The sequence below is a fragment of the Papio anubis genome, chromosome 6, assembly GCF_008728515.1.
Source record: "Papio anubis isolate 15944 chromosome 6, Panubis1.0, whole genome shotgun sequence".
NCBI classification, from domain to species: Eukaryota; Metazoa; Chordata; class Mammalia; order Primates; family Cercopithecidae; genus Papio; species Papio anubis.
In genome coordinates, this window is record NC_044981.1 from 135,554,895 (window position 1) to 135,567,309 (window position 12,415).

At 39.0% G+C, this 12,415-nt stretch overlaps 1 protein-coding gene across 10 annotated transcripts in view; it reads left to right on the forward strand.

Moving 5' to 3' along the window:
- Positions 1 to 4,851: 4,851 nt before the first annotated feature.
- Positions 4,852 to 12,415, forward strand: part of ECHDC1 (ethylmalonyl-CoA decarboxylase 1) — a 54,423-nt gene continuing 46,859 nt past the window's right edge. For 4 of the 10 annotated variants that reach the window (XM_003898212.4, XM_009206147.3, XM_021937909.2 and 1 more), the window contains exon 1: positions 5,221 to 5,828. In XM_003898212.4, coding sequence (XP_003898261.1) covers positions 5,813 to 5,828 — 16 coding nt within the window. In that variant the 5' untranslated portion in view covers positions 5,221 to 5,812. The other 6 variants (XM_009206143.4, XM_009206150.4, XM_009206144.3 and 3 more) reach the window with 6 other exon arrangements.

The window sequence follows — 12,415 nt, forward strand, 5'->3', positions numbered from 1 at the left end:
GTAATGCTGGCTTCATAAAATTACTTTGGAAGTCTTGTCTTCTCTTTACTTTTTTGAAAGAGTAAGAGCAATTAGCGTTAATTCTTCTTGAGGTGTTTGGTAAAATTAACCAGTGAAGCCATCTTGTCCCGGGTTTTTTTTTTTTTTTTTTTTTTGCTGTTGTTGGTAGTTTTTTTATTATAAATTTAACCTCTCACTCATTACTGGTCTGTTCAAATGTTCTCTTTCTTCATTATTTAATCTTGGTAGATTGTATATTTCTAGAAATTTATCTATTTCTTCTAGGTTACCGAATATATTGTTGTGTAATTGTTTATAATAGGCTCTTAGGATCCTTTATATTTCTGTATCCGTTATGATGCTTTCTCTTTCATTTATAATTTTTAGTCTTCTCTTTTTTCACAGTTTAGCTAAAAGTTTGTCAATTTTTGTTTATGCTTTCAAAAAACCAACTGTTTCTTTGATTTCTGTTATTTTTATTATCTCCATTTCCTTTATTTCTGCTCTGATCTTTATTATTTCCTTTCTTCTGTAACTTTAGGATTAGCTTCTTCTTTTTCTAGTTCCCTGTGGCATCAAGAAAGGTTGTTCAAGATCTTCCTCTTCTCTTATAGGCATTCATTTGTCTCTATAAACTCCCCTCTTAGAGCTATGTTTGTTATATCCCATAAATTTTGATATTTTTTTCATTTTCCTTTGTCTCAACATTTTTTTTTTATTGTAAAATTTCTTTTGTAACACATTGGTTGTCAGTAGCGTGTTGTTTAAGTTTCATATATTTGCAAATTTTCCAATTTGCCTCGTTATTAATTTCTAGTTTTATATCACTGTGTTTGAAAAAGTTACTTGACATGGCTGGGCGTGGTGGCTTATACCTGTAATCCCAGCACTTTGGGAGGCCGAGGTGGGTGGATCACCTGAGGTCAGGAGTTCGAGACCAGCCTGGTCAACATGGCGAAACCCCGTATCTACTAAAAATACAAAAATTAGCTAGGTGTGGCGGTAGGCATCTGTAATCCCAAATATTTAGTTGAGGCAGGAGAATCAATGGTACCTGAGGGGCAAAGGTTGCAGTGAGCCAAGATCATGCCGCTTCACTCCAGCCTGGGTGAAAGGGTGAAACTCCATCTCAAAAGAGTTACATGACACGACTTCAGGCTTCTTAAATGTGCTAAAACTTGTTTTATGGCCTAACACAGGATCTATCCTGAATAATGTTATGTGCACATAAGAAGAATGTGTATTCCACTAGTGTTGGATGGAATAATCTGTATGGTTCTTAGTTCTATTTGGTCTACCATGTTATTCAACTCTGCTGTTTCTTTATTTTCTGTCTAGATGATCTATCCATTGTTGCAAATAAGATGTTGAAGTCCCCTACTATTATTATATTGCTGTCCATTTCTTCCTTCAGTTCTGGTAATATTTATCTATTTAAGTGCTTTGATATTGGGCACATATTAATCTATGATTAATACATCCTCTTGGTGAATTGACCCCTAGATCATTTTATAATGACCTTTTCTCTTGTGAAACTTTTTGACATAAAATATATTTTGTCTGATAGAAATTTAGCATCCCTGTTTTCTTTTGGCTACTGATTACACAGAATATTTTTTCCATCTCTTTATTTTCAGACTGTATGTGTCCTTAAAGCTAAAACGAGACTCTTAGAGAGAGTGTATAGTTGAATTTTATTTGTTTTTGCATCCATTCAACCACTCTATTTTTGATTGGAGGATTTAATTTACATTTAATGTAATTATTGATAGGTAAGGAATTACGATTGTCTTTTTGACTGTTTTGTAATTTCTTTATTCCATTCTTCCTCCTTTGATGTCTTCCTATGTGTTTTTTTTTTTTGTGGGGGGAGGGCGACAGAGTCTCACTCTGTTGCCCAGGCTGGAGTGCAGTGGTGCAATCTCAGCTCACTGCAATCTCCACCTCCCGGGTTCAAGTGATTCTCCTGCCCCAGCCTCCAGAGTAGCTAGGACTACCGGCACCCACCACTGCGCCCGGCTAATTTTTGTATTTTTAGTAGAGACGGGGTTTCGCCATGTTGGCCATGCTGGCCTTGAACTCCTGACCTCAGGTGGTCCACCTACCTCAGCCTCCCTAAGTGCTGGGATTACAGGCGTGAGCCACCGTGTCTGGCCAAGTCTTGTAGCTTTCTAATTCCACACTTCAGCTAAGGCATAGGAATTTTTCTGTAAATTTTCTGAGTGCCCATGGCCTAAATTCACAGCCATCAGAGATACTATAGCTCTTCTCAGTGGCTCTGCAATGAAGCACTAGAGTACATTAACTTCTAGTTTGCAGTTTAGCTCAATGTTTATTGCAGTGAAAGGTATTTTCATACTAAGTGGTATGTGCAGGTAAACCAAAATGCTATACATATAAATGAGCCCTGAGAATATTATTGGAGGAAAATTTTTTAAATGAGGAAGACTAAATCTTGGGTTAGAAAACTTTCCCTCTTTCTCCATGGTATGCAGAGTAAGTACCAGATATTTTGGTCTCAGCCCTCCTAGATCCCATCTGCCTGTCTTCTCAGGATGCTTAAATATCTTTTCTGTTTAGTCTCAAAGTCTATTCCAATTTATAAGAGTTAATTACTAATGCACATATGGGTATTGAGGGAAATTGCATGAAATACAAACCAATATTAACAGAAGTTATTATTTTGGTGTATTGCCTAACACCACTGAACATATACCTCCCTGCGGATCCCCATCTGCCTCCAATTATACTCCCACAGCTGTGGGTGAATAGGCATTACTTAAGTGGGAGTAAAAAAAATATGCTATTTTATCTGTTAGCCTATTAAATAGTTACACTACTGAAAATATGTCTTTTGTGCCACCCTCCTGGAATTTTCACCAGCTGCCAAGCTTTTTCCCACCTCCAAATTCTTATTGGGCTTTGGTCCTCTTTTAATAGCTTTCATGTAATTTTTTTTACACATTTTATCTCAACTTGTTGTCAGTACTTATTGAGGAGATATAATTGAGAACTGGCAAGTAACCAAATCCTTGGAAAAAAGACAAAGCACGAGATAGTATCAACAAACAAATTTCACCCTTTTTTTCTATTTACTTAAGCTACTACCAGGGAGGTTCCCAAACATGTCCAACAGTTAAGCCGTCGTATCTACAGCTTCCACCCTGGAAGGCTGTAGTATCACATAACCATATACATACTTACAGCATAAATCATATATCTAATCATCCCCACTCACTCTGCAAAATGATAAATTCTCCCAAATTATCATTTAATCAAGCGACTTTCCTGTTCAAGAGTGTAATGGCTTAAGGTGCTCATTATATAACAAACTGGAATTAAATATGGTACTTCTAATAATGACTTCTTCCAATCAGTCCAAACTGGGTTCCCACTTATTCCCTATGATATACATCTCCGTACCGTAAAACTTTATCCTTTCTGCTCGGCGTGTTGGCACATTCTGCTCCTCCCACTAGAATATTTCCTGCACTTATTCAAATCATACCTATGACCACTGCAGAACTCCAGGCACATGATCATTCCATCCAAACCCCTGTGCTCAGAGACTTGACCAAACTCTAGCACAGCTTTAGCAGCATAAGGTCCTGTGCCCAGGACGACTGCCTCAGTAAGCTGAACTACGTGATGTAACCAGCACAGAACTGATGATAGGTCTCTGACATCCCTTTCTTAGAACATTTACTAAAGGGCCTACAATTGTAAATACTTATTTCTTGCTACTCAGAAGTTCTCGCTCAAGGACCAGAGAGCCATTCCCTGGAAATGTAATCAAGAAGGATAAAATCCTCCGTAGGAGGATACAATCCTGCGGTAACTGTGGAAACACACACACACAGCTGGCCTAATCACATTTACACTAACAACTCTGTAGGTTCACTTTCTCTACTGAGCGCCCGCATATCCCCTTTCTCCTTTTAAAAGGCCCCTTTAAAAATGCCCAGGTCACCTCTGCACAAATCGAAATAGTGCTCAGCTCTTTCCTGTCAGTAGTTAACTGAACAAATGTCTTCACCGCTTTAACGTCCAGCTGCGCTTATCTTTGACATCGACTACCTAAGGTCTACCCTTAGTCCCACGACTCTGACAAAACGATCTCAATATTGGCGTAAAATGACCTCCCCTTTCAAGGATCTTCCAAAGCACTTCCTGTCTGAGGCATACAAAATGTATTGGCACGGAATTTTATACTTACTGAGCTTTATAAACACCTCGTCACATCCACACATTCAGGACACACACTAGGTATTCGGGTAAAAACAAAAAACAAACAAACAAAAACACAAAAAAACTGGCTAAATACCCATTCCCCTCAATAACTCGGATGAGATATCTAAAAAGGGTCGACCTTCGGTACCTTTCTGTCCTCTGCCCTCTCGCTGTTTGCCTACACTGGCTTCCTTGCCTCCCCTTTTTCCCACGTTTATCGCAGCCAAAACAAGCACGGTTCAGCAGCCTCCTTTCCCAGCCCTAACCCTGTGCTGCAAAAGCGAAAATTCCAAGCCAAGAACAATAGGAGACCGCCCACACGGGCTCACTCGCGACACTAGGGGGAGCAATACGGCTGCAGGAAAGGGGGAGCCTCGCGGCAGAGGCGGGATTTCCGGGGTCACGGGAACCGGCAGGGGAACAGGATAGAGTCCTCGGAGAAAGGAAAAGGAGCGTGGGATAGTAAAGGCGGCGACGCGAAGAGGAGGGGACATACAGGAACGGAGGACAGGCGCGGAGGAGGTTCCCGGGGGGAGCAGAAACAAAGGCACGCAAAGCGGAAGAGCGTGTGTAAGGTAGCGGAAAAGGAAGTCACCGCCGCGGCCTGCGGGGCTACGAGGTCGTAAGGGTTGGCTTTAGCGCTTCAGTTTAGTGTTGTTAGTGGGAGAATCCTAAAATGTCGCCGTGGAATGGACTGTAGCGCTCGCTTCTCCAAACGTGTCCCAGACGGCGAGCCTCGCCGGCTCTGCGGCTTGTCCCTTGTAAGCGCCGCGCAGGCCTGCCACCTGCTGGACGTGGAGACGCGGTGCTAAGCGCCACGGGCCGACTGTACACCGGGTGGGGAAGAAGGGCTCGGGGAAGAGATGAATCGGTCTTCGCAGAGCGCGCCGGGAGATCGCGAGATTACACTTTCAAAAGCATAAGGAGGCTTGCTTTCTACACACTTTAATTTCGGAGTACGTTCGAGGCCCTGTGCTAAGTTAGGTAATGTTCCCTGTGACTTCTGTAATTGTCTTTTATGTATTAAATTGTCTTGCTTAACTAAAACTTTTCCTGTATCGTGCCGCCAACTTTTCAAGAACGAAAGATGAGCAACTCCATTCTGGTAGAGGTTTTTTCATTGGAGAATTTTTGAGCTGCAGTAATCCTTTTAACGCTGCACACACATACAGGGGTTACACGTGTAGGGGATTAAAACCACAGTTAAGTTATAGGTTGAAGGGGCTGTTAAGGACTTCAGGCAACATCTAAATAAACACTCCGTTCTTTTCTCTGTTCCACATCTGGGAGCCTCCTGTATAGCACCTGTTGCTCTAGGTGCTAGAGGTACGCAGAGGAACTGGACAAAGGCAAGAAAAACAAAGGACCCCTTTCGAAGAACTAGCGTTCTCTTGGGAGAGACAAGCTTGTGGTGAGAAGTGTATTTGTGAAATCTACGAGGGCGGGGGAGGAGCGCAGTAATAAAACGGGTGATCCTTTCTTGATTTCTTATTGGGTTCTGGCCTGAAAGGCGACCGTATAATCAGTTGAGATTACTGCAGTGATTAACATTCCAGGAAGGGAAGCCGGCCTGTGAAGGAGCATGGCGTTGAGACAGGGTGAGTGGTGAGATTAAAAAACAGGATAGTTGGAGAGTTGATTTGTGGCCAAATTCTTAAGTCCCTGTATGGAATTTACGCTTAAGAAAATTATCCTTGGGCACTGCAAATACCCTCTTGCAGCTAAGACTAATGGGAAGAACTGGTTAAAAAACTAATTACAGCAGAGTGAGAGAGTGGTGATGAGAGATACAGATGTTGTGAGAGCAGACAATAAGGGGACTTTATGTAGTCCTGTGTTAGAGGAGATGATTTGAAGTTACTCTGAGGAAGACAAAAATGTAACGGGAAGAGAGATCGCATATGCAAAAGCTTGAAATGGCGAAAAAATCAGAAGGATTTCAGGAACTGAAAGTTGTGCATTTTGCCTGTGTGAGGGAGAGTGTTGTGGGTGGCATGTAATGAACCTTGAAAGGTAGTTTATATTATGACAGCCTACAACCGAATCAGAACTTTTAAAAACAGGCGATATACAGACAGTCTGAAATCAAATGCTTCTGATTTCTATTGCGTGCTCTAGGCTAATTGTTTTCTAAGTATGAGTTTGCGTTAATCTTCTGGATTTAGTGATTACAATATAAGGTGAAATAGGTAAGGGCTTTTAAGAGAAAATCTCACTTATTTCCTGTGCACTAAGGGGGAACAGATCACCTTTGCAGAACTTGAAAAAAAATGGAAAGTGCGACCTTTGATCTCAGATGGGCTTTCTTTCCTCTTTTCAGTGGCTTGGTAGTGAGCTGCTCAGCTGCATCGAATCTTCTTTGTGGTGGGGCTGCGGGCTGCAAGACATCCTGCTTGGCAAGTTTTAAACATAAGTTTTACCCCGAAGAAAGCTTATAAAATTGTAAATGCCTCAGAATCTTTTCATCTTCCTGTGATTCTGGAAGAAATCCAAAATACCAATCGTTTAACTACATGCTTCTACAGAACCTGAATCTTAAGCTCTGTTCACTTTGTACTATTAGATTCTATAGTAGATTAATAATGACTAACACCTTGTCATCTCATCGCTGAGCTTTTGTCTAAGATAGTCTCTGAATTTAGAACTGGGATGAAAGTATACATAATAGGCTATTATAAAATTTTTAGAATTGGATTTCTAAACTTGGGGTCAGTGAATCTAGCAGGCTCAAGCAGTGTTCTCAGGTTTTTTGGCACAGACAAGGAATGTAAGAGGAGGAGAGAAAAGGAGAGACGGTAGTGGGAGAGAATAGAATGAGAGAAGAGAGAAAATATGGAATTAATAGTGAAAGGAAACGTGAAGTATTATAAGATTTTCTTGGAAAAATTGGCATTTCAGTGATAGATCAAAGATGACTAATGAGACAAAATACTACTATTACATAAATATTTAATGTTTTAATGATTTGAGGATAGAAGGATATCTGATGGCATTCATACGAAATGCTGTAGTGTTGATGTTGGTGAGAGGGATAATGCATCAAGACAGAGCAGACAGACCCCTTTACAATGAGAGCAGAAGATATGTTGTTTACTGATTCTACTTTCCCACAAAATGCTAATGCTTTTGTAAGTCCCTACTCTTTATTTTTTAGATTAACTCCTTGTTTCTTCCCCTAAACAGGATTATGGAAGACAGGCAAAAAGAAAAAAAAAAAACGGGTTTTTTTTAAAGCAACCATCTATGTCCTTATCAGGTTTCTTTAGCACTTTCATTCTGAAGATATTATCAAGGTGGAAATCAGGGCCTCTGCCCCACGTGGATCTCCTTCATTGAATTGTGTTTTCATACCTGATTAATGGCATATTTTAGGCAAAAGCACCCAGGCATACTATATTTGACTCTGAATATGTAGGCCTTCCAGGTTTATTAACTGAACTGGTACGTGACTTTGACAGCTTCCCTAGACTAGAAGCATTCCTAAGGAACCCTGAGCTCTAGTCTATTTGGCCTTCTTAGAATGGGACACTTCCCAAATTGAAGTCAGCCGTAGGTTGCAGAGAGGAGAGAGGAGGGAGAAAGGGAGAGAAGGAGAAAGCAAGTTCCCTTTATTGCCTCAGTAAATAGAATGCAGAAGGGAGGGACACATTAAGTCAAGTCTTACCTCAATATGTACTGGGTAAATTGCCTCTCATTCTGAGAAAGTTGTAGAAAGTGTGTCAGGTTATCCTTAACTCATAATACCTAATAGCCTTGTGAGAAAAATCTGTTCAAATAGTTAAAGTAGGAAGAATACCACTAACCAGACCCTTATAAAATATGTATTATATATAGCTATGTAGAATGACTTTGTATTGTCTATTAACCTCTTTTTTTTTTTTTTTTTTTGAGACGGAGTCTCGCTCTGTCACCCAGGCTGGAGTGCAGTGGCGCGACCTCGGCTCACTGCAAGCTCTGCCTCCTGGGTTCACACCATTCTCCTGCCTCAGCCTCCTGAATAGCTGGGACTACAGGCGCCCGCCACCACGCCCAGCTAATTTTTTGTATTTTTAGTAGAGACGGGGTTTCACCGTGTTAGCCAGAATGGTCTCGATCTCCTGACCTCTTGATCCGCCCGCCCCGGCCTCCCAAAGTGCTGGGATTACAGGCGTGAGCCACCGTGCCCGGCTATTAACCTCATTTCTTAAAAAGTGTTAATATTTTTATTAGTGATGCAGTAGAGATTATGTTGCATACAAACCCGTTTTGTAAATATGAATAAAACCAGACAAGGAACTCTTGCCCTTCTTTACTGAAGAGGAGCAGAGATTCCTCAGCTAGGAGCGATGGAGAAGTTGCGGCTCTTTGGCAAGCTGACCAGAGGCCAGTGAAAGATTATTTGGCTATGATACCCTCACTTGTAGCTATACCCCTGGGTTTGCATTTTTAAAGAACCCAAGAGTAAAATAGTTCTTCTTTCTCTTTCTTTGAGACAAATCTCTCACTCTGTCACTGTGGGTGGAATGCAGCAATACGATCTCAGCTCACTGCAATTTCTATCTCTTGGGTTCAAGCTATTCTCCTGCCTTAGCCTCCTGAGTAGCTAGGATTACAGATGTGTGCCACTACACCTGGCTAATTTTTGTATTTTTAGTAGAGATAGGGTTTCGCCATGTTGGCCAGGCTGGTCTCGAACTCCTGACCTCAAGTGATCTGCCTACTTTGGTCTCCCAGAGTGCTGGCATTACAGGCGTGAGCCACCACACCTGGCCTGAAATAGTTCTCTTTTCTTATTTTGTAAATATAGATTTTATCTTTAGTTTAGAAAATGATGACTAGGTACCGTATTACCTATATAGTAATAACCACAATATGTGTCATTAAGTTCCACAAAAATTTAATGTAAAATTCTGTGTTAAGAGCTGTGAGTAAGATGCAGTCCCTGTCCTGACCACCCCTAAAATTCTACAGCTTATCTCATATGTACCTTTCTGTTATGTTTTCTGGTTGTGCATGATTTTTTAAGAAATATCATTACCTTTAATAAGGACCCTTGCTTAGCTGCCAGACTTGTCAACAAAGAAATTTCAGACATCTATAGGTTGTAATTATTGTCAGTGGCTACTGATGCAATATATAAAGCAGAGTTCTTAAGAAACTAGTTTTGCAACTGGCAGTTTAGGAGACTGGAAGGAATTCCTGGACAGGAAGAAAATATTTCCCGAGAAGTAAATGTAATGTAGCACACATATATAGAGAGTAAAATGTATCAGATGAGTTTAAAGAACAACAAAGTAAATAACTGTGGATGACATTATCTAGGTTAAGAAATAGAATATACCCGTCTTCTGAAACTTAACTTTTTCAGCACTGGTTAGGTGACTTAACTGATATTTTTCTTCATTCTTCACATCTGTGTTTCTTTTTTTCTGGTGAAATGCAATGTAACGTAAATTTCAACTCAGTGAACAAAAGTCATTTGTTATAGAAGTAATATATAGCTGTGAAACACTAGTATTGCACTGTTTCATAACCATAAAAATTCTGGTTACACATATGTAGGATAATTCTGGTTTTATATATGTGTATATGAGTATATACATTTGATATTTACTTTACTCCCTAGCAGAGCTGGTATGTTGCTTGATTTTGGTTGTACTTCTGCTTAGAATTTTAAAAATTAGAATGAAAGCCAATAAAGCATCATAATTCCATGCACTGATTTAATGTTATTGTATCCATTTGTACCTAAAGAAAATCCTTAGACTACATGATAAAAGTTTACTGGTGGAGAAAAAAAAGATATCCTTTTATGAAGTTAAGATTATACATTAAGTTTAATGGAACTCTCTAGTAGAGCTCAATAAAAGGAGAGACTTTGCTCTATTTTCAATTAGATATTTGAGTTATTTTTGCTTTATGTGTGAATATTTTGTTTCTCTGACAAAACTGCAAACTTTTAAAGATGTTTTGTTTCTCTCTGAAATAGCTAACAATGGGGTGATCACTAATAGGAATTCAGTAAATAGCTGTTGAATTGCTACAGAACTACCTCTCACCAAATGTTCTTAACATATGCATATGTGTCTATACACTTGGATCCCATTTCTTGACCAGAAAAGTCTACATATAAATGTAAATTTAATGGTCCGTATGCCAAGAAACTAATAACTGTTTTTATTTCTGAGAATGCAGCTAAATGTCTACTTATCTACTTTAAATAATCCAATAAAGAATACTATCCTGTTTTAAAATATTTGTCTTAAGTGCTAATCTAGTTACTATGTTTTTAAAATTTTGCCTTTAAAAAAGTAAAGGGAGCTTCAGAACTCATTTTGAATGACATATTTTGGTATATTTTCCTATTTTTCTCACAGACTTTGACCACTGAACTTCGGTCTAAGGGTAGTGAAAGGGGAGGTGAAACAGAAAGAATAGTGGTTGAGTATGGGAGAGTTATGGTTATGAATGGAGATTACAAACATAAACTTAATAATAAATACATCCTACCATGAGAATATAGGTGTTGCTGATGAAAAGAGTCAAACTCTGTAAAATATTTTAAGAGATTTATTCTGAGCCAAATATGAGTGACCATGGCCTGTAACACAGCCCTCAGGTGCTGAGAACATGTGCCCAAGGTGGCTGGGGTACAACTTGGTTTTACATATTTTAGGAAGGCATGAAACATCAATCAAATACATTTAAGAAATATATTGGTTTGGTTCAGAAAGGAGGGACAACTTAAAGTGGGGGTGCTTCCAGGCTATAGGTAAATTTAAACTTTCTGGTTGACAGTTGGTTGAATTTGTCTAAAGACAGGGATCCATAGAAAGGAATGTTCAGGTTAAAGATAAAGGGTTGTGGAGACCAAGTTTTTTTGGGGAGAGGAATCTCAGCAGACTTCAGAGAGAGAGAGCAAGTTGTAAAATGTTTCTTATCAGACCTAGAAGGGTGCTTGGCTCTTAGTTGATTATCTCCTGGATCTGGAAAGAAAGCAAGGAAAACAGGGGGAAGGAGATGCTCTATAGAATGTGGATTTTTCCCATAAGAAACTTTGCAGGGCAATTTCAAGGTATGGCAAGGAAATATATTTAGGAGTTAAATATCTTCTTGTTGTCTCATAATGCTACGCCAGAGTCAGATTGAAAAGTAAGTCACAATATATAGGGTCAAATAAAACCCATCTGATGAGAATTTATCGTTTGTAGGGCATGAGTCCCCAGACCCCCCTTAGGTGGGAATTTGGGCAAGATTAAAAAATCAGAGCTTAGTCCTCAGTGTGATTAACCAATTTGTTTCAAGCCACGTTGCTTGGCATTTCTCAATAATGTCTGAAATTTTTAGTTTAGGTTTCTTCCACTAGCTAAGAGATTTTGAGGTAACTTGATATTTACATTTGAGTGATAACTTAGTGTCTAAAATCCCTGGTGTTTTTTTCATAACCACTTCGTACTTTGTAATTGGTAACAACATTTTATTTATAAAACTTTTCCCTGCTTCTGTTTTCCATAGACCTGAATTTTCTGTGCTTATCACTTTATTTCTCCTTCAGGGTAAAATATTTAAAAATACAGTTCTGTGTGCCTTAGAGCAAGAAAACTCTCAACAAAAGAATTTGTCCTTGCCCAGGAAAGTTTTGCTTTCCAGTTAAAGAGAGAGAGTTTATTTGACCAGGATAGCTCATTTTCTAATAATGGTAGATAACTAATGGTAATAATTTCAGAAATACTTCCTTTCCATAGACAGAACTTTTATTTCCCTCTAGGAAAGCAGGGAAATAGGTCTTTGAACCAGACTGCAGTTTTGGGTAATGGAGCTATATAAAGGAAAGAGATAAGTTAAATATGGGGAATAATATTCAGTGAATTAAAATCATAGTTGCAGGAACATTATTCAAATGAATCATTTGTTTAAAATTAAATAATTTAGTATTTAAGTATATGGCAGTAATTTTTGGCATTTAAAAATTTTGTTTAGTTTCACAGTATCCTCTCATTCTTCTACATGCCCAGTAATTTTATATAGTACTGGTAAAGTACCTATTATTGCACTAAATTAGGTGGTGAGAACATCTGTGATGTAAGCTTTCATTCTGCCATTATTGTGTCAGTAAACATTTCCATGTTCTAATTAGATTCTTTTATTTTGAAGTTTATTTTAAAAATCTTGCAAGGTCCCTTGAGTTAACTGAAAATATCCTGGA